The sequence below is a fragment of the Pogona vitticeps genome, chromosome 3 (genome assembly GCF_051106095.1).
Source record: "Pogona vitticeps strain Pit_001003342236 chromosome 3, PviZW2.1, whole genome shotgun sequence".
Lineage (NCBI taxonomy): Eukaryota > Metazoa > Chordata > Lepidosauria > Squamata > Agamidae > Pogona > Pogona vitticeps.
The window spans coordinates 27,074,142-27,094,768 of record NC_135785.1 but is presented as its reverse complement, the minus strand read 5'-3'; the positions used below and the strand labels follow the sequence as shown (position 1 = coordinate 27,094,768).

The following is a 20,627-nucleotide window of genomic DNA, read 5'->3' as shown; positions in this document are numbered from 1 at the left end:
CCAGGTTATTAAACTCAGGGACAGAAAAATGAAGAACAAACATTTTAGTGAATTCCCAGCTATTGGAGTGGGCTATGGAAAGTGGAGAGCTTGGGAAAATTGCATTTTTTGGAATGTAACTCCTAACTGAAGTTAAGATGCCTAAAGTATTCTGAGAGCCAAAAAATAGCTATGGTTTCTCTTTTACAACAGAAGTGATAGTTTCAGATAAGAAAACACAGGAATAAATTCTTAGTCCAGCTCTCCAGGGAAAAAAGTCTAACTATCAGCAGCAAATTTCATAGAGAATAAAGCTTCTCTCCTGAAAGCCAGTATAATAAAAAGTTTTGATTGTGTGTGTTAAAATGGCATCAGAGGTAGAATGTAGGTTCATAGACAGGCAGTGGGATTAGTCTTATTTAGTCCAAAAAAAAAAACAAAAACAAAAACCACAAAACCCCGCAACAACCCAAATAAACAAAACAAGAGTGCAATTGTTGTGGATTAAGCTATTGGAATTATTTTAGTACATTTGCATCCAAACTTTCCTTCAGATTTGCTCAGGCAGTCTGGAAAGGGGTTATTTAATTCCTTTCTCCTCCATAACTTCATGAGCCAAGCATGGTTAAGAGATAATGAGTGACCTAAGGGTATTCTGAAAGCTTCACAGAAGACCCAGAATACACCTGGAGGTCATGCAAGGCCAAATTCCAACAATCAAGTTTGCCGAACTGTTCTCTGGGCAGTCCATGACATTATTCTTGAATGATAAGTTCTCTTACTGATGGTGTCTAGTAATGTCCCAAAATACCTTTCCAGATGGTCACATTGCATTGTGATAAATGTGTACATTGGATGTTTTTCAGCTGCAATACCTCCCAATGTTTCATTTACTGAATGCTTTATACAATGTGGTAGGCCAAAGTATCACATGCGCACAACAAGCACAAAGAATATCTGGAGCAAAATATGAGGGAGAAATGTCTCCAGAAACAGCTGTAATGCTATGATCTGTGAAGTAATTCTCTGCAATCAAATCTTAGTAGCAGTGAGGGCAGAAAAGGAAAATGAAAAGAAGAGCATTACCTCTGTACTGAGACAATACAGACCAATGCTAGAACCATAAATAGAGTAAAGATATCCCTGTTATGATTTCCAAGTGTTAAGATTCCCTGGGAAAGCCAACATGGCGTCCTGTCCACAAAATGTGTTGTTGGTCATCTCCCATCATCCTTGACCACTGGGCAGGTATGCTGGAGCTGATGGAAGTTGTAATCCAAAATATTTGGAAGGTACTAAGTTGGGGGAGGATGTAGCTTGCTAGTCACTATGAGAAACAACCATTCTGATCTAGGAACAACTTTGACAGCTGATTCACTGTAGCAATTCTTCCACATTTAGCAGTCAATATGGAATACTAACAGAACTCAGCTGAAGGGAAGCCTGTGGAAGAATATTTCAGAGATAGAAATGCTTCAGAAATGAAAACATCTCTACTTCTAACTGCACCCTAATCACCATGAAACTACTGTTACGATTTCTTCTACTTTTGATTCTGATGTACACAGTGCCATATTTTTTTCCCCATGTATAAGATGCTACTCTTCCCTAAAATCATTACACTAAAAATTCAGGGGCATCTTATACATTGAAGTAAGCTGAGAACACGGAGAGAACAAAACTGGCCGTACCTTTCCTCTGTAAACAGGATTCCTTCAGTCAAGAGGCTTAGCTTCCTACAGTCAGGAGACTTAGCTTCCTCTAGTCATGAGCCTTATGGAACTGACATCAGTTGGTGCTGAAGAAACCAATTGGAACACACCTTGTTGGAGATGGAGATGATGGTTTTTGAGGTGAGTAGTTTTCCTATTGTCGCTAGTAAGTTTCTCCATTTCCTCTTTGGGAGGAAAATTATAACCAGTTACATATTGATGATTAATATACATTTTTTCCCATGAATTAACTGGAAAATATGCATTAAATCATTATAGCCAGCTACCTGCTATTTCCTTCACTTTCTGCCTTTAACAGCACACCATGTTTTTCATCAGGAACAAACAGAGGTAGTAGAGAAACCTCAGCATGAGCAGTTTCTGTCTCTTTTTAGATACACAGAACTTGCTGCCATTACTTGCTCCAGAGCAAAAGTCTGCTTACTTACAAGTTGCTTTTGTTGTTTTCCACCATCAAGTTGGAATCAACCCCAATTGGGTTTTTAAGATTGGTGAGATATTTAAGGAATGGCTTTACCAGGACCACCCCCAGTCATTTTCCATGGTGAAGAGGGGATTCAAACTCAGGTCTTCTGAATCCTAGTCTGTCACTCTATCCACTTCACCATACCAGTTCCTTTTGCTTAGAAGCCCTCTTTATGCCTCATCAGGTCAGTACTGACTTATACAAACCTAGCAGAACTTTAAAGGTGATATATTTAAGCAGTAGTTTTACCAGTGAGTTTCCATAGCTGAGATTGCCCTGTGTATTTCATGGTTACATCTGTGGGCATTACTTAGAGAGGTCTATAGTTTACATGTTAGGCATGTTAGGCATGCTTTAATTAATGAAGCCCTTACTTGGAGAGTATAAGATGTTGTGAAGAAACTGAGGAAATGGGGAGCATGGGGAATAGAATTCATCTACTAGGAACTTCAAGGCTTATTCATGAGTGCTTGGGAAGCATCTGAGAAGGCAGAGTTCAGTATTGACTATGAACAAAGGGACAAATCACACCTTCAATTGACTTCCTATTAAAGACTTCAAAGGGCACTTCCAAGCAGCACCAAATGGAGTCTAACACCTCCATGCTTATCACTTTATCAGATGTACCATCAAATGCCTGTCTGCTTCCTTCCACTGAGTCATGCAAATTAAAGCAGTAGGGAGGAAGAAGGTGAGGAAGGTGCTTTTATTTTGGGTACACATGAAAGTGGATGAAGATGTTGATTAGGACAGGTCTGGAATTGGTTATTTAATATTGAACAGGGTTTAGGAAAGGTGGTTAGACGGGTCAGTGTTGCTCTGATGGAGGAAACTGTGCCCCTTTGCTGTCCTACAGAGCCATGCCAGGAAGAATGCATATTATAAACCTTTTCATAACTTTAATTTTTTTGTTTTTTGCCTTTTACCCTTTCAATATTGGCATGAGTGTGGAGACAGCTCTACCCTTGCAACTCCCTGGAAGCATTGCTGAGTCCAAGTGGACAGAAATATGTGGGACAGATCCTGTTCCAGTCAGGCTCCATACACTCCTCTCCAGCTAGTTCTTCCCTGGGCTCACCCACCTCAGGACAAGAAGAGTAGTATTATTTAGGGGCTATAGGGTGCAGTCCTTGACCAGCAACTATAAAATATATATAAACTGGACTTTTATACTGTGCTGCAGCTTCTTGTTCTTATTTCTGAGTAGACATGCAGAGCACATTTGGAGAATGTTTTAGGGTGGACATGCAAAGGAGACTGCTTTTCCACAGACGTCAGTAGTCAGTCTCATTGAGTAAAAAACAAAGTGCAAAAATCCATATTAAGGTGAAACCTTTATTAAGCCAACAAATTAATAATACTTGTATGCCATCAACTCAGTTCTGACTTAGGGCAACATTTCCCAGGGTTTTTTTTATTTATTTATTTATTTATTTATTTATTTATTTATTTATACATACCCCGCCTATCTGGACTACGAGTCCACTCTAGGCGGCTAGAGTAGAGGTAGAGTACTCAGAAGTGGTTTTCCATTTCCTTCTGCTGGGGATGCCTTGGGACTGGGCAGCTTGCCCAAGGCCAACCCAGGCTAGTTCTTCTCCCAGGCGACACAGTGGGGGAGTCAAACTCCCAACCGCAGGCTCTGCAGGTACCTAAACCACTGAGCTATTCAGCCAGCTTATTAAACCAACACGTTCTTGTGCACACACACACACACACACCCTTTTCTGGTTTCCATCCTACCCATTTCATCCAACAAATGGGGCGGAACGGTGTACCAACTTCATAGATCGTCAACCCCCTTCTTCGGGCATCGCATTACAGAAAGGAACGGGATGCAGAGAAGGCAGGAAGCCAGATTCGTTTTTATTCCCCCGTCCCGTCGTAGGCACGGATTCTGTCTGAAAAGTCTGTGACTTCGGTGCGACCCCGAGATCCCTCGCATCCCACCGGCTTGCGGCTCACAAGGGATGCGATGAGGGCGACCCACCCATCCCACGCACCCCTCGGCTCAGGCGACGGACCGCCCCGGCTGCCACCCTGTTGCGAGCCAGGCTGTCGGGAGGGCAAGGCTTCCTTCATTTGGTCGCCGCTCCTAACCGTCAGGATCGGTATTCTTCCCCCCTTCCCCCCCTCCCGCTTTTGCACTCATGATCTTAGAATCCCTTGATTCTCCGCGCAAGGCGAGCTCATTGCTGGAACCAGGGGGGAAAAAAAAGAGGGCTTTTGTCTGCCCGGCCGAGCGCCGCTCCTCCTCTCTCCCGCCGCCTCCGGGCTTGGCAAGGGATGGAGGACGTTAAAGTTCGCCGGCTTCGCTCGCCTGCCTGCCTTTCTTTCGGCGGTGCGAAGCGGAGACGGTACCACCTCTCCCCCCCCCCCGCCCTCTGGCCCGGCGAGCACCAGGCGCCGCTGAACACCCCGCTCAGCCGCTTTTCCAAACTCTCCGCCAAAACTTCTTCCGCCGCCGCCGCCGCCGCCGCAGCAGCAGCAGGACGACGAGCGAGCCAGCGAGGAGGGGAAGGGAAGGGAGGGAGAGGGGAAAAGAAAGAAACAGCTGCTCTCTGGCCAATCCCCTTCCTCTCGGGCCAACCCACGAGGAAGTCGCCCTGCTCGGCCAATGAGCCCAGGCCGGTTGACGAGCAGCGGACGGCAGCCAATCCCGAGAAACAAAAGAGTAACGGGGCGGAGGGGGGGGGGAAGAGAGAAGAGAGCGAGAGAGGGGCAAGGAGGTGTGCGTGGAAAAGCCTCTTCGCCCTCCCTTATCAGGTGGCGGAACGGGAGCGCCCTGGAGCCCCCCCCTCCCCCCCTCCAATGGGTCCGGTCTGGAAGAGGCGCGAATGACTCTACAGGACTAGGAACGTTGGCTAGTAGGGCTGCCTGGGCTGCCTGCGGGCGAACAAGGAATGGACCGCGCGCGTGCCGAGAAGGAGCAGAAGCAGCAGCAGCCGCCGCCACCGCTGCAACCGCAACCGCCGCCGCCGCTGCTCCGGGCTCAGCCGGCGCGCGCTTGGCCGAGGGGCTCGCCTTGCTGCCGGGACGCCGCTGGAAGTAGCGCGCGCCGCCTCCGAGCCGCCTCAGCCGTCGCGGGCGCTTCCTTGCGTCCTCCTCCTCCTGCTCCTCCTTCCCTTCTTGCTTGAGCTGCTGAGGCGAAAGCGAACGCCCAAGCCTCGTTGGTGGCTCTTCCTTCCATTCCGTCTGCCTTCCGTCCTCGCCCCCTTCTCTCTCTCTCTCTCCCCCTCCCCAAACCACCGTCTGTTCTTTTTTTTTTTTTCCGGCCTGGGCCTGGACGGAGTGTGAGAGGGCGACGGCGAGCCCTTTGCCCCTTTTCGCCCGGGTGGCCGACTCCCCGCCGCCATCCGCGCTCCTCCTGCGGCCGCCGCCTCTAGAGTGCCTTCGTCGCCTAGCGGAGCTCGGGCGAAGAAAGGAAACCTCCTTTCCGTCGAAGAGGGAGAAAGGGCGGGCGGAGGGCGGCTTCTCTCCGACGTTCCCTCCCTCTCGCTTCCCCCCCCCCCCACGCCTTCCTCTCGGAGGGTGGGAGGGGAGAGAAGCGCCCAGAGCCCCGGCGAGGGAAGCCAGACGCGCGCGGAGCTCGCCCGCTCCGGCTGTGCGCGGAAAGAACCATGCGAGAATACAAAGTGGTCGTGCTGGGCTCGGGCGGGGTGGGCAAGTCGGCGCTCACCGTCCAGTTCGTGACGGGCTCCTTCATCGAGAAATACGACCCCACCATCGAGGACTTCTACCGCAAGGAGATCGAGGTGGATTCCTCGCCTTCCGTGCTGGAGATCTTGGACACGGCCGGCACCGAGCAGTTCGCCTCCATGCGGGACTTGTACATCAAGAACGGGCAAGGCTTCATCTTGGTCTACAGCCTGGTGAACCAGCAGAGCTTTCAGGACATCAAGCCCATGAGGGACCAGATCATTCGGGTCAAGAGGTACGAGAAAGTGCCCATGATCTTGGTAGGCAACAAGGTGGACCTGGAAGGCGAGCGGGAGGTCTCGTTCGGGGAAGGCAAAGCTCTGGCCGAGGAGTGGAGCTGCCCCTTTATGGAAACTTCAGCCAAAAACAAAGCCTCGGTGGACGAACTCTTTGCCGAGATCGTCCGGCAGATGAACTATGCTTCGCAGCCCAATGGGGACGATCAGTGCTGCTCTTCCTGTGTGATCCTCTGAAAAGGAGGGGGCGGGAGGGAGGAGTGAACAGCACCACCGCGGTTGCTCTGCATTGTGTTCCCCCCCTCCTTTCCCCCCCTTTCTTTTCTTAAAACAAAAAAAAAATCTTGAAAATAAAAAAAGGTTTACAGCAACAGCAACAACGCTGTACGGAAAACATAGCGGCGGCGGGGAACACAGCAGCCAATGTCATCCTGTGAAAACTCGAGCTTTTGAATCGATTTTGCATCACACCCGGGTTCTTTCCAGGGGTATGGCTTCTCCTAGCACTGCTGCGGGTGGTGATCAGTGTGATGGGTATGCATTGTGTTTCGTTAACATCTGACTCCCTAAAAAGAAGAATAAAACCCCACCAAAAAAGAGTCTCGTTGGGGAAGTGTTGGTGCTGTCCGCATGTACGTGCCATCGTTTTGATTGTCGCTTATTTCTTGTACCTAACCTCTTTACAGAGGGCTGTATTGGCAACTGATGACCAGTAGGAAAAGTTTGTGTGTGCCTCCTCTGCAGCTGAAAGAAGGAGGGGAGCTGGTAGTTGCTTTATAGCAGGAAGATTTTGAAAACAAAAAAGCTCTAGAAGAATGGAAAGGGAGCCGCAAAAGAGGAATGTTTTTTTTTTCATGTGGGGGAAGTGAACGTCTTACCTTTGTCATTCGGAACCTAACTAGTGACTACAAAAAAACTTGCAATTCTGAGGATTTCTATGCAAAGTTGGAATATCAGTTAACAAGCGTATCCCATCCGAAGAAGTATTGAACGTGTACTACCTGGGACTTTAATAACACTGATGCCAATACAGTGCGCAAGGTGCCAGAAAAAAAAAAGTCTGCTGATTACTTGTGAAATCTTCTATTTTGTTTACCTGCTGTATCGAACGGAGGGAATGGAAAGCATTTATTTGTGTGTGTGTGTGTGTTTTAAAAAAAAAATCAGCTGTGAAAACATTACAGATCTGCACAATTTTTAAGTTGTGTGTCTTTTTGGGGAGGGGTTTGGGAGGGGGGGAAGAGGAAGGGCACAGTGATGGTTCCTCTAATTTAATTTGTGGTGGGTGGGTGAGGGGTTGGCAAGACTTGATTTTGACACCTAGCTCTTGAAAGTACAAAGACTTCCTAAGATGCCATGCAGGGCCCAACAGCTACCCTGTTTCTGTAAGAGTGCCTTTGAAACAGCTGTTGCAGCCGGTGCCAACCTGTGGAAGTTCCAGGGATACTCAGCTAACAAACAAACAATTATTTTACCATTTTCTCTCAGTAAACATAGCAAACAAGTTGGAACAACAAGGCCTGTTATTAATGGAATTAATTTTATTTTGGTTTTCATTTGACCTTTCCCCTCCCCCCTTTCACTTTCATTCCCATAGCTTTCAGGGCTGTTTTGGTTCAAGCTCACAGGCATTTATGTGGTTTTTGTGTGTACAGCTTTTTTTTAAAATGTTCTCTTATATAAGATGTACCTTCAGCCAACAATGGAAAAATGTAATGTGATGTACCTGGAAATCAAGATCTCTAACTGTAATTTCAAATCCCAGATAGACGTTTATTCATTTAAAAATCTTTTAATACAATTGCCATTTTTTAAAGAAGAAATGTTTTTGTGGATTTTTATGTGTTGTTATTAAATATATAACTACAGTAGATTATAAACTGTCGAGATCAAATAATTATGTAAACCATAAGGTTAAGCGAAGAGATTTTTGTCCTTTGGAAGGTGGTACATCAACATCTCGAATAGAACTAATGTTGGCAGCTAATTCACAGTGGTATTTTTTATTCTACAGCTGCTAAATTATGGTATGTCTATGGATATGCATCTATGTTTTAAATGTCATAAGAATATTGGAGACTGATTTACTTTGGTTCAACTCTGTTTCAAGTATGCTTTCCAGAAGTTCCAATTAACTTCCTTGGACTTTAGTATTAGGGATGCTCAGAAAGCTGCTTTAGAGTGAATGACATGAATCTCTGTTCTGTATCAGTCATTCAGTCTTTAAGAAAGCAAACAGAAACCCTAAGCCATTGGTGGCAAACTGTTTTGAGCCCGAGTGCCCAAACTGCAACACACAACCAATTTATTTGTTTCAAAGTGCCAACACTGCAATTAAAACTGAATACTGAGGTTATCGTTTAGAAAAAAACAACTGCCCTTGCACTGCAAGGGTTAAATGCTTGTGTTTTTCCTATGAGCAGTATCAACAAAGAAATACTTATTGGTCCTCCAATCCCCCATTGAGCTAGACCGATAATGGTTGCCATTGCACCCCTCCACTGGACCACTGCACCAGCAGAGGGGAATGCTAAAATCCAGGATTGGAGGATGGATAAGTATTTCTCGATGGCGACTTATGGCTCGTGTGCCCACAGAGAGGGCTCTGTGTGCCAACTGTGGCATGTGTGCCATAGGTTCGCCATCACTGTCCTAAGCAAAACCCTAAACAAGACCTCTTTAATTAAATGGTATTTCTAACTATGTAGGACTATGTGGTTCTTATGTTAGATCATAATGGCCAGAATCTTCTAACTTGACGTGCCAGCATAACATATGATGTAAAATCAGGGCATCAGACTGCCTCTACTGAAGTAGAGACTTATATATATTTATATATATTTCTTGTCATGCACCAGCCATGTGACTTGATGTGGGACAAGAAATACAAACACCAGCTTCTTAACTAGAATCAATTTGCTGCAGTGACTAAGACTGTTTGACTTATGCTGACTGGTATAAGTAATAGGTGTGTGGCCTATTTCACCCAGATTCTTAAATGAGATGAAAATTTTTCTCTCCCTTCAGTTTTAAAACAAGCTTATACATAAAGAGTAAATTCCATGTTTACCTGAGACATACAGGGTTTTCCTGTCAGATATACTTTGATACTTGGATTCCTGTATTGAACAGGGGGTTGGACTCAATGACCTTCCAGCTTCGATATTCTGTAGTGATGATTGTATGAAAGAGACTTAACTTGCATTCTTGTATACAGGTCAACACTTGTGTATGAGAAGTGTATGGAAACTGGTCCCTGCTGTCAGTTCCAGACGCTTATACTGGACAAGAGAAAAGAGGATAAATGAATTGCTAGCAATTCCGGGACAAGGAATATTTATTTAGCTAGCTCGTCAGTTTTGGGGAAAATGTTATTTTACTTGGAAATGGGCAGCTGATAATTCATTTGAAAGCTGGTTTGACTTCCAGTGAGTCTTAACAGAAGAAAGAAAGAATTGATTCTTTTTAAAAATATTTAACTTCTCTTTAAGTTATACACAGCACATTAAGTGCATTTTAATGCTCTCCCCGAGATCATATAACAAATAATATTAGTAATATTATTTAAAAATACAAACAATAAAGCCTGAAATACATGGAATGTTTGAATAAATGCAGTCTGAAATTTCAGACTTATTTTCAAGTAAGTTTGTTTAGGATTGCAGCTTTAAATTGAGATTGTGGTGGTCAAGATCTTTGCGCACTTGAATCGTAAACATTGAGTAGAACCTTGTTCATTCCTGCTACTCTTGCAGTGGTCTATTGTGTGAGCAGTTGGATGGTTTCCAAGCCTGTCCTTGAACAAGCTTAAAAACTGTGCAACAGTTACGCAGTAGAAGGAATGAAAAAGATTTTAAGCATTATGCAGGAGGCTTCTGGGAGAGGAGTTCAACTGAGGATTGGGGGGGGGTTGTCAGTATCCCAGTCACAACCCATATATATAAGCACCTTTTGTTATATCAACTTTATCCGAACATTACATTAAAAGGAACAAATAAGAATACTGAAAGTTTACAATTCTGTTTTCAGATTGGCAGTAAGATGTTAAAATGATAGCCTTATGGATATGCCCCATCCTGCCCAAAAAACTCAACAGTGATAGTTTATGTGATGGGAAGGTGTTGTTTGTCACTTCAGAATAGAGTGTCAGTCATAAACTATCACGTTAATGCGGCCTTGAAATTTACATACTTGCTTGCATACCCTGGCAGTATCCTAGTCTCTTCAGCTGGAGGGAAGTATTTCTGTTGTGACAGAAAATGTGATTTGAGTACATCATGATTTAAAAATGGAGAGATATATAATATGAAATGAATCTGTAAATTCAAAGCAGACAGTTTTGAAAGTTTGATTCTAACCATATTTCCTCAAAGTACTGTTTATGACTTATGTGATTTACTCTGTAAATGGGCACAGCAGGGCTTCATCACTAGCTGTCCCATCATCCCAAAATGGCACTGAGATCTCCATGATGTAGACTTAGTTTAAAACTTATTCCCTATGGCAAACTTTCTTAAATAGATTTAAGTGGCTGAAAAAGATAGTTTCAAACACGAAGATGTCAGTTATGGCTTTGATGTAGTTGAATGGATGGACACATATTGAAAGTACGGTTATAGTTGAAGTATAAAACTATTCATGCCCTTGGTCTAAAGGAAGTTGAAGAAATGCTTTACCTTTGGTTATTTTGACTATAGTTGTTTGTTTTCTTATTTTGGGGCAAGTTGTATTGAAATCATTGATATTCCAAAGTAATGTACTGTAATCAGTTTTCTTGGTATTTTTAAAAATCTTCCTTCCTTCCTTCCTTCCTTCCTTCCTTCCTTCCTTCCTTCCTTCCTTCCTTCCTTCCTTCCTTCCTTCCTTCCTTCCTTCCTTCCTCTGGTTGGGAACAGAATGGCATTGCAGTGAAAGCTAAGTGTTTGGACTAGTGTACTTTTTATGGATTAGAAGGTTTCTCTGAAGCAGTCAAAGAAGTTAGTACTGTTTTTATTTCAGAGTTCCATTGTATCCCATATTAAAACAGCGGCCTAGATTCAGAGTGTGTTTCTCTCAGTATATTATACTGTCAAGTGGCAAAGGTGTAGCAGGAATAAAATTTTGTTGTTGTCTATGTTTCCTGAGTGTGGAAAGCCTGAGAGGTTTTATAAACCTACCTCATAACTGAGTTGTGAACTTAATCCAGGGTACATCAGGTGGATAATCTGATGCTATGAGGTGTGAGGCAGTACAGTATTCAGTTGAGCATATGGGAAGGGAGTTAGTTCAATGTTAAATCACAAGTAGGACTTTTCAGGCTGGAAATGACTAGGTTCAACCCTTTGCATCTTCGTGTCAGACTTGAAGAGACGCTTGATTGAAACTCTAGAGAACTGCTGCTGGGTAATGTTGGCAGTACTGAATCAGATAGACTGGTGCTTTTCCTTGATATAGAGCAATTTTCTTGATATATTTGAAGACAAGAGTTTCGTAAGATGAATTTATCTTATACTGAGTGAAAACAGTATGCTGTCTAGCCCAGTATTGTCATCTCTGGCTGGAAGGGGTCCTCCATAAGCCTGTTTAGCTTCTGAAATCAGACAAGGCTATCTATATTTCAAATGATATTGTGGCACATCCTAATCAGAATGTATCTGCACTGACCAGACTGTATCCATCGCTTTCAGACTTGGGACTTGCCACAAGGCCAGTTAGAGAATAAGGCAACTTTCTTAGACATCAGGTGTTACTTATTATGAAAAGGCAACAAATTGTTAGTTAGTTCTTACTGTGTTTTTAGGGACAGAGATTTTCTAGTTGTGGGATTTTCTGCTGCAGACCCAACCAGATATTTTGCCTCACTTTGGGCAATGTGCATCTTGAGTTGACGGAAGGGGTAGGCATTTCCTGCTCCACTTCAAGCACTAAAAATGTCTTGGGTCATAGCTTGTCTGCCTCAGCACCCCAGCTGTAGAATGTCCTCCCCTTGGAGGCTCGATTGGCACATTGTTGGTATAATTTCATTACCACCGCAAGACATAGTTATTTATTAGAGCCTTTGGGGGTTGAAAATTGCGGCCTGCATAGGTTTTAGCACAATGGTTTTAATATTTTTAATGTTTTAATGTTTTAATTATTTTGTGCTGTTTGATGATAGATAGATAGATAGATAGATAGATAGATAGATAGATAGATAGATAGATAGATAGATAGATAGATAGATAGATAGATAGATAGATAGATAGATAGATAGATAGATAGATGGATAGATAACAATAAAATACAGAATCAGGATCCAAAAATAGTCTTCAGGGAAGGGCCAAGCACAATCTGTATATATTCATGGCCATAATATATTCACTTTGTTTTTTCCAAGGTCTCTGGTGTAGCTATGACATAACATTATCACTATTCCTTGTTGCATGGAGGCCTTGAAACATGCACAAAATAGCTGTTACATCTTTTTTGCACATGGCTGGACTGGAATTAGTCCAGCAATCCATACTCTATTCTAGAGTTTCAGCAGAATGGAACAAAACCCAATCCATTCTCTGCCAGAACCTCCGGAGTGGAACAGAACTGACTTCCTGCATATTCCCCTCCCACCAGTACTATAATGTTCTTCCATACACCGTGATTATAATAACTGCTGTAGTGGTTATTTTCATACTTGATCTTTCCAGAGTTAACAATACCACAAGTCACGATTGATGTAATGATAATATAATGATTGTGGGGCTTTAGGGGAGGAAGAACTGTGTGGAGGAGGAAATATATAGGCTGTCAACACTCCTGAGACCTAGATAGTTTAATATAAGGGAGACAGGGTTAACTGCTGCATCTGCTAATGTGAAATTGCCAAAATGTTCCTTCTTGGGAATTGCAGCCTTCTGCTTTAGCTGCACTGTCAGAAGCACTTCTTCAGCATTCCATAATGAAAAGACAGAGTTAAATGCTGCCAAAGATGTAAGGATTTCAGATCTGTTTTGTGCAGTGCCCCTGTGCTACTTAGCTGAGCTTGACACTGATCGATTCCTTGCCCCATCGCCCACTCCCCCCATTAAAGCAAATTGGAGAATGAGCCCTTTTCTGGGCACCTCCTTCCTGCACAAACAGATGGTTTCCCAGAGACTTTGGTGTAATTGTTTGTAGCAATATAGAATAAGCTATAGTTATAATGGGAATTATGCTACCTAGGAAATGGAGGGTTTAAAAAGGGAAAAAGCTACTTAGCCATTTATCAGAAACACTTCAAAGCAGGGTTTGGGCAATCTCTCAGCAATTTCGGAGTATCTTTACCAAATTTCAGCATGGACTTCTCAGAGCCATTTAACTTATACAGACATTTCCTTATGAGTCAAACTTTGAGCAAATGTTTGAAAGAAATTGAGAGAATTCAATGTTTGGTCAAGATTTGCCTCTTTTTGATGTTGTATGTAGTATTTTGGATGTACATTATGCTTAAGTGCATGTCCTTTGCTGCTGGATCATGCCAAGTCTGTTACAGAAAGTGATCAGATTTAAGGAGACCATTAGTCCAGCAAAATGTACTCCTAGTTCCTGGATCACTATCAGGACAGACTGGCCTCTGAAAATACATGCATTTTTTTACTGTTTTTATTCATTTACTAGTTATATTTACAGCCTGCCATTTGTCCACTGAAATCAAAGAGGCTTACATGGCTTTGCTTGTGAGGTAGACCAGACTGAGAATGATGTTGACTGGACCAAGGTCACCCAATGAGTTTTCACAGTTCACTGGGAAACAGAACCTCGATCTTAATGCTCTAACTACCATATTTTAGGCTCTATTTATTTGGGTTTTTTTGTACCATGTTAAGACCTAAGCAAACCCTGCATCTCAAGAAGGATTGTACTTTCATCTTGTCAGGTAGCAGGCCATTTTGCCATTGTGGAATGAGCTCCGTGGGAAAATGTGTATTTATTCTTCATTGGCTTCAGTTTACTGGGAATCTGGGAATTCGGTAGAATGGTCCTGTTATTTCTATACTGCTCCTGCAGCCACTGTTTAAGTGGCTTCATATTGATTTTTTTAAATATAAAAATGCTTTAAAATTACAATACTGATTTTAAGTGACTTATTTTATACAAGTTTTTAAAATGTTTCATGAATTTCATTTAGAATCTGCTGTTCTACAAATTGCATTTAACATGACACTAAAAGCAGATGTGTTGAAAGGCATTGGGGAAGCACTGCAAATAAATAGACTGCAGAGGGGAGCTTTGCTGTTTCACAAAATGAGACCTTTAACATTCCTAAAAGCCATCCTAAGATCTGTAGATAGTAGCGCTACCAATTGTGTGAAACATCAAATTCCCAAACTTAAATCTAGAGCTTGGAAAATGGTATTTGGGCCCAAAATGTAACTTTTCCAATCCCTTAATTAAACCACGGTTCAACAGAAGTGAGATATTAGATAGATTTTAATGCTTTTAGAACAAGTGTGGGACTTAGGGACTTTGCCAATTTCTTGACATTTTTAATTGTGCTGGTTTTTCATAGCATCTAGCATTCCGTTTTTAGCCATTTCTGGAGCATTCAAAGGACAGTACAGTACTGAATTTGTAGCATGATATGCATTCAGAAATAAACCGCATAAGAGTTCAGCATGACTCGTTCCAGCTAAGTTTACTTAAGACTGTGGTATTGAAATAGGTGTCTGGGTTAAAGACTGACATGCATGTATAGGTTTTACCTAGTGGTAATGTTTCCTTAGAACAAGGTTAGGTAACATGAAGCCCTCCAAATATCATTGGACTGCATCTCCCATAATTCTTCACCATTAGCTATGCTGCTTAGGGACCATGGGAGCTGAAGTCTAATAATATTTGCAAGCCTGCAAATTACCTACTCCTTCCTTAGAAGAAAGTACCACTGTTTGTCCAAGTCTGGATGCACATGGTTCATTAATATTCTCTGCTTAATTGCAGTTTTGTATGCTGTTGCCTGTGCTGTTTCATATGCTGTTGCCTATGCTGTTTTGTATGCTGTTGCCTAGGCTCCAGAATTCTCCAGAATCAGTTTAGGCAGTAGGTGGGTGAGATGAGATGACAGAGGTGGCTCAAATAGATGCAAAAGTAGGTTTCAGTTATACTATGTTCAGAGGACAACTGTGAGTGTCTTACAGTGATCTCATTCTGAACTGTTTGTGGATGAAAAGAAGTGTGTGTGTTGGGGGGATGAGTTGTTACACCACTGTGGACATCGAGTCGGCATTAATATCTGTGACTTCAGCTCCAGCAGGCATTTTCAAAGAACAGCTTAGGCAGGCAGGCCATTATCAGTGAAGCTTCACTATTTGTTGCATTATAAAGATGGTATCTAATGGTACAGGAAGTGCACTGGCTTGGGGAAGAAAAAGTAGGTCGGCTGGTTGAGTGGAAAATCTTATCTGTGATCTCCGACTGAGTTGTATGTATCCTTAAGGGGCACTTTTCAAATGTTTTGAATACTCCAACACCCTTGGTTAACAGGAAGAACCTTTACTGAGCATTGTATTTTTTTTAATGTCAAGCCAGAATAAAAATGGAAATCTTCCCCTAAAGGAGCAAACAAATATCCAGTTGGCATAATAATGAATAAGACCAGCTTGGCATCAAACCTTAAAACAGGAGAACTCTCTTAGACTTTTTCTTATTATTTAAATATTAGACATCAATAGCATTGTTTAATTAATGGTCATAATTAGTGCCATTCTGGACAAATTTGATGTGCAACCTGATGATATTTTGTTTATTAGAAGAAATTAATGTACTTGTTTGTAGATGTGGAAATCATTTGAATGGCTTCTGTTTTATACAGTGAGAAAAGGACATGGTAATACGATGAAGACCTCGCAAAGGATGACTAAGGAAGATAACCAACTTTTCTGCATTCAGGTGTTGAATACAATTAAGTTTACATGTTCATCTGAAATTTCTAATGCTTTTGTATTGCATCACAATGTGCAGTTTACAGTGCAAAGTCTCTTCTGTTCTTGCATTCAAGAGTATATAACTTTTTTTTTTCAACAGGCTTCCAGAATTAATGGTTAGCTTCCTTACAACTGTAGCACAGCTTCCAAGCAACTCAACTTTCTCTATAAAGTATGTCTTGCAGGTAGAAGCATATTTTTGTAGTCAGTGTTGCTGTTGTGAGGATTAACCCACTCACTTCCGTTGAAGTAGCATAAGCTGCTTTTGAGTCTATCTTTTTGTCTTTCTTCTGATTATGCAACTTCCTGTATAATAGAGGAAAGAAAGAAGATTGGTAATGTTTGTGGCCTTCTCTAGGGAGATGCAGATGTATGTGTTACAGTAGTTCAATTTTTTAAATCATACATACTTATTTATGACAAACCGCTGTGCTCTTGCATAAACTTTCAGAATTACTGTTTCAGGTCAATGTAGATTTTAAAGTGATACCTAATTATAGACAATCTGTCAGTTTACTATACTTGATACACTGGAATTAAAGGGCTCTGTTTCACAGTTTTAGTTCTTGTATTGTACTCTATATAAGAAAAAAGTGATGCTGAGATCTCATTTATAATGCTGCCGTTAAGAGGAATTGATATAGGTGGTTTAGACTGTGAATCACTGGTGATCTCTGCTGGAGATGAAACTTGGCTGTAGGTTTTCCTGTTTTGTTTCCTGTATTTTCTGAGTACTTTTAGAATACAAGAGTGCTTTTGAATCAGATTACTCATTCACTGCATATAAACGTACATTTATGGTACCAGTTCAAATTCTAGGTTTAAAGAACGGTTCTTGGTCACTCCGTTAACAGCTAAGCAGGAATTGGAATCCAGCATATTTTAGATTAGATTGTATTCACGAAGGCTTTCATGGCGGGGATCTAATGGTTGTTGTGGGTTTTTGGGCTCTTTGGCCATGTTCTGAAGGTTGTTCTTCCTAACGTTTCGCCAGTCTCTGTGGCTGGCATCTTCAGAGGACAGCACAGAGACTGGCGAAACGTTAGGAAGAACAACCTTCAGAACACGGCCAAAGAGCCCAAAAAACCCACAACAACCATTAGATTAGACTACTTTCCTTAGCATGGTTTTTAAAGTATTATTTTTACAAGATCAATATGATGACAATTACTACTACTGCTGCTGCTGCTGCTGCTACCTGATAATTTTTATAATGCTGATGACATCAACAACAGTAGTTTCAAGACTTCCTGTTTCCCTGTGTGAACTATTTACCTTTATCCTGTTTGAGGAATACAATTTACAACACACTTTTAAAAATGCTACTCATGCAAGGGAGAATCCAGTCCCCCCGCACAAATGTAAGGCCCCATTGTGTGTCACGGGGTGATTTCAGTCTTGCATAACTGTGAGCCAGAGATCACTGTGGGAAACACAGAGCCCCTAAATTCCATGTTTTCAAATAGGACATTGTCAAGAATATATTTCGTATAGTGTTCCATCTTGAGAAATATGACTGTTACATTCTCTGACCTATCTGCTTCTCCTGGACTAACGTACAAATAGAAACGTAATTAATTCTTGTGCCTCTATGCTTCCGGAATTCCCTGACACAGTTCCCATCTCCCCAAGAATTGTTGAAGTAAATCTAAAACTGTAGGTCTATTCAGGCATTAAGGTATAGGGCTGTAGCTGTGGTGGTGACATGGGAAAGCGGGTAAGCTCTGCCCTCATCTGACCCAGAAGTAAAGTACTCTGCGGAATTACAGTATTTCCATGACTGGGAGTTGTGATAAGGCAGGACGCCCAAACACAGAAGTGCTGTCAGTTCATTCAAATGAATGCACTTACAGGCACCTCTGCAGACCTTTGCACTGAACACAGGAAGGTTTGCCATACATCTGGGTCAAGTGAGGAGATGGGGACAGGATGCATGTGCATGTTGCTGTCCATGACCCACAATTAAATACAGTGCACTTTCAGGTTTAACACCCACATAGTGTTTGTATTTTGAGAGAGGTGCTAAGAAATGCATATTAGAAAATATACTGAAATTTTGTATTTTCTGTTTTTTTTTCCTCTTACAAATATCAGATTGATGCAGATATGGATCTGAAGAATAGTACGTGTGCGCATAGATTTAGGTATTTATATCCCACCTTCCCTTCAGGGAGTTCAAGGCAGCAGTTCAAGGTTCTCCTCCTCATCACCATTTTCTCTTCACAGCAATCCTGTGAAATAGGTCAGGTGGGCAGAATAGCATGCACTGATAATAGACAAGATACAATGTAAGCAGGAATATTCAGACCATCATCTATCTCTGGTAGCACTTTTTCCTTTATGACATTTCCACTACATATTTCAGTCTCTCTTTTGACATCTAATTTGGAAATATATGGTCATTTCCCTCAGTTTGAGCAGAAAGCACAGCCTTGGAGGGTGGGAGTGGTTATGCAATGGTTTCTTGTAACAACCCTTTCTCTGTTTAGCTGGGAATATGTGACCATATAAAGTATGGTGACCAGAAAACAATCCCAAGGCTCATTATGTGTGGATTTCTTTTTGCATTTTCGGGTAGGAGGGATATTTTCCCTTATTCTTATGGCTCAACAAGACAGATACAGATAAATTCACAATTTACAATCCTTCTGGGGCTGTTCACTGTTGGCTATGAGATCACTGATGTTGTTTTGTGCCCTCAAATTCCTCCTCCAAGAAAGTTTCCACAGCCAATCAGGGACTTGAACCCGGGTCTATTGAGCCCTAGTCTGACACTGTCCACAACAGCGCACCACAGTGGTTCTCATGGTGAGATCATGGTAATTCATAATCAAGATTCTGAAGAGTTAGATTTAATTGTAAGTCTCAACTACAGTAGACCCACTGAATCAACAGCACTTGTATAAGTGTTAAGCAGCCCCATTCATTTTTGGTCAATTCCAGTTGAAATGAACACTTAAATCTAACCTCAGGTTTGGGAGAACAGCGATTTAAGTACAGTGGTGCCTCGACTTACGAACGTCTCTACTTACGACCATTTTGAGTTACGACCAGCTCCGGCCGCAAAATTTTGCTCCGACTTGCGACCGGAGCTTCCAGTTACAAACAGAAAAATGCAGGGAAAGAAGGCGGGAAATTCAAATTTCTAACTGTAGGTGGCGACGAGGCTGCTTCTTTGTAGCTCTTTCACCCCAGCAGTTAGAGAGTGTGCGATCCTAGGAGGCTGCCTGGTAAGGCAAGGTGCTGTTTTCTACTTTTCAAAAACTGTTCTGGGTGTTTTTGCAGCGTGGTTTGGGCTGGGGGGGTTATGTTTTTGTGCTGTGATGGGTCTTGGGTTTTTTTGTGTTTTGATTTCACCCCCATTTCCGATGGGTCTTGGGGGTTTTGTTGCTTTTTTGGGGGTAGTTCCCCATTTCTGAAGGGTCTTGGGGGCTTTGTTGGTAGGTTCCCCCCCATTTCCAATGGGTCTTGGGGGTTTCTTTGTTTTGGGATTTTTTCCCCATTTCCAATAAGTCTTGGGGGGGGGTTGGTTGCTTTTGGGGGGTTTCCCCTCATTTCCAATAGGTCTTGCATGCTTCCCTTGCTTTTTGCTTTGTTCTCTTTGTATTTCCGACCTGCTCCCTTTGTTTTCTGTGCTGACCTGCTTTATTTGTTTTCTGTGCATTTCCGATGGGTCTTCAACACTTGATTGCTTTTCTTATTTTTACTCCTTCGGCCAGAAAAGATTAATTGCATTCTGAATGAGTCTTGCAGTGATGTTTTGGGGGGTGTGTGTGCTTTTTTTCTTTGAACGGAACGGATTAATTGCATTTCAATGGGAAATGATGCTTTGACTTATGATCATTTTGAGTTACGCCCATCTTCTGGAACCAGTTAAGTTCATAAGTCGAGGCACCACTGGATATGCTATGTTTTAGTGCTTGGGATCCTGTAGCATAGGCTTCCCCAACCTGGTGAACATGATAGTAACTTAGTTATCTGTCATTAATCTCTTTCCCCAGTTAAAAACAATAGTTGTTATTTACATTGTGTCTATAGTGATCAGCAGTAATATTTCACGTCTTGTAATGAACTTTTTAATTACTTTTATAATTATGGGTATTTGGCTTCACTAAACACCGGAAGAGGATTTGGCATGTTTCAAACGCTGGCTTTTGCTTTTGCCTCATCCTGTGTTGTGGGTGTAGACAGTGAAGTGAACAGGCTGGATGCTGTTATTTTTAATAATAATAATAATAATAATAATAATAATAATAATAATAATAATAATAATAATAATAATAATAATAATAATAATAATGATAATGATGATGATGATGATGATGATGATGATGATGATGATGATGATGATGATGATGATGATGATGATGATGTGCCATAAAGTTAATTCTGACTTATGGTGAGTCTTTTCAGGGTTTCCCAAGTGAAGAATGCTCAGAAGTCGTTTACCATTGTCTTCTTCTGGGAGCGCCCTGAGACTATACAGCTTGCCCAAGGCCACACAGTCTGGCTCTACATAGGAGGCACAAAGAGGAATCAAACTCCCAACCTTTGGCTCCACAGCCAAATACATAAACTACTGAGATACCTAGCCAGCAAT

General features: G+C 42.1%; 1 protein-coding gene across 1 annotated transcript; it reads left to right on the top strand.

Annotated features, from left to right (window-relative positions):
- Positions 1-4,849: 4,849 nt before the first annotated feature.
- RAP2B (RAP2B, member of RAS oncogene family) lies at positions 4,850-7,936 on the top strand. Its single transcript, XM_020781926.3, has one exon. It carries the CDS (start codon positions 5,799-5,801, stop codon positions 6,348-6,350), a length of 552 nt encoding a protein of 183 aa, XP_020637585.1. The 5' UTR covers positions 4,850-5,798; the 3' UTR covers positions 6,351-7,936.
- The last annotated feature ends 12,691 nt before the right edge of the window (positions 7,937-20,627 follow it).

Excerpts from the sequence above, each read along its gene's own strand:
- RAP2B (XM_020781926.3), top strand. The coding sequence starts at position 5,799 with ATGCGAGAATACAAAGTGGTCGTGCTGGGCTCGGGCGGGGTGGGCAAG.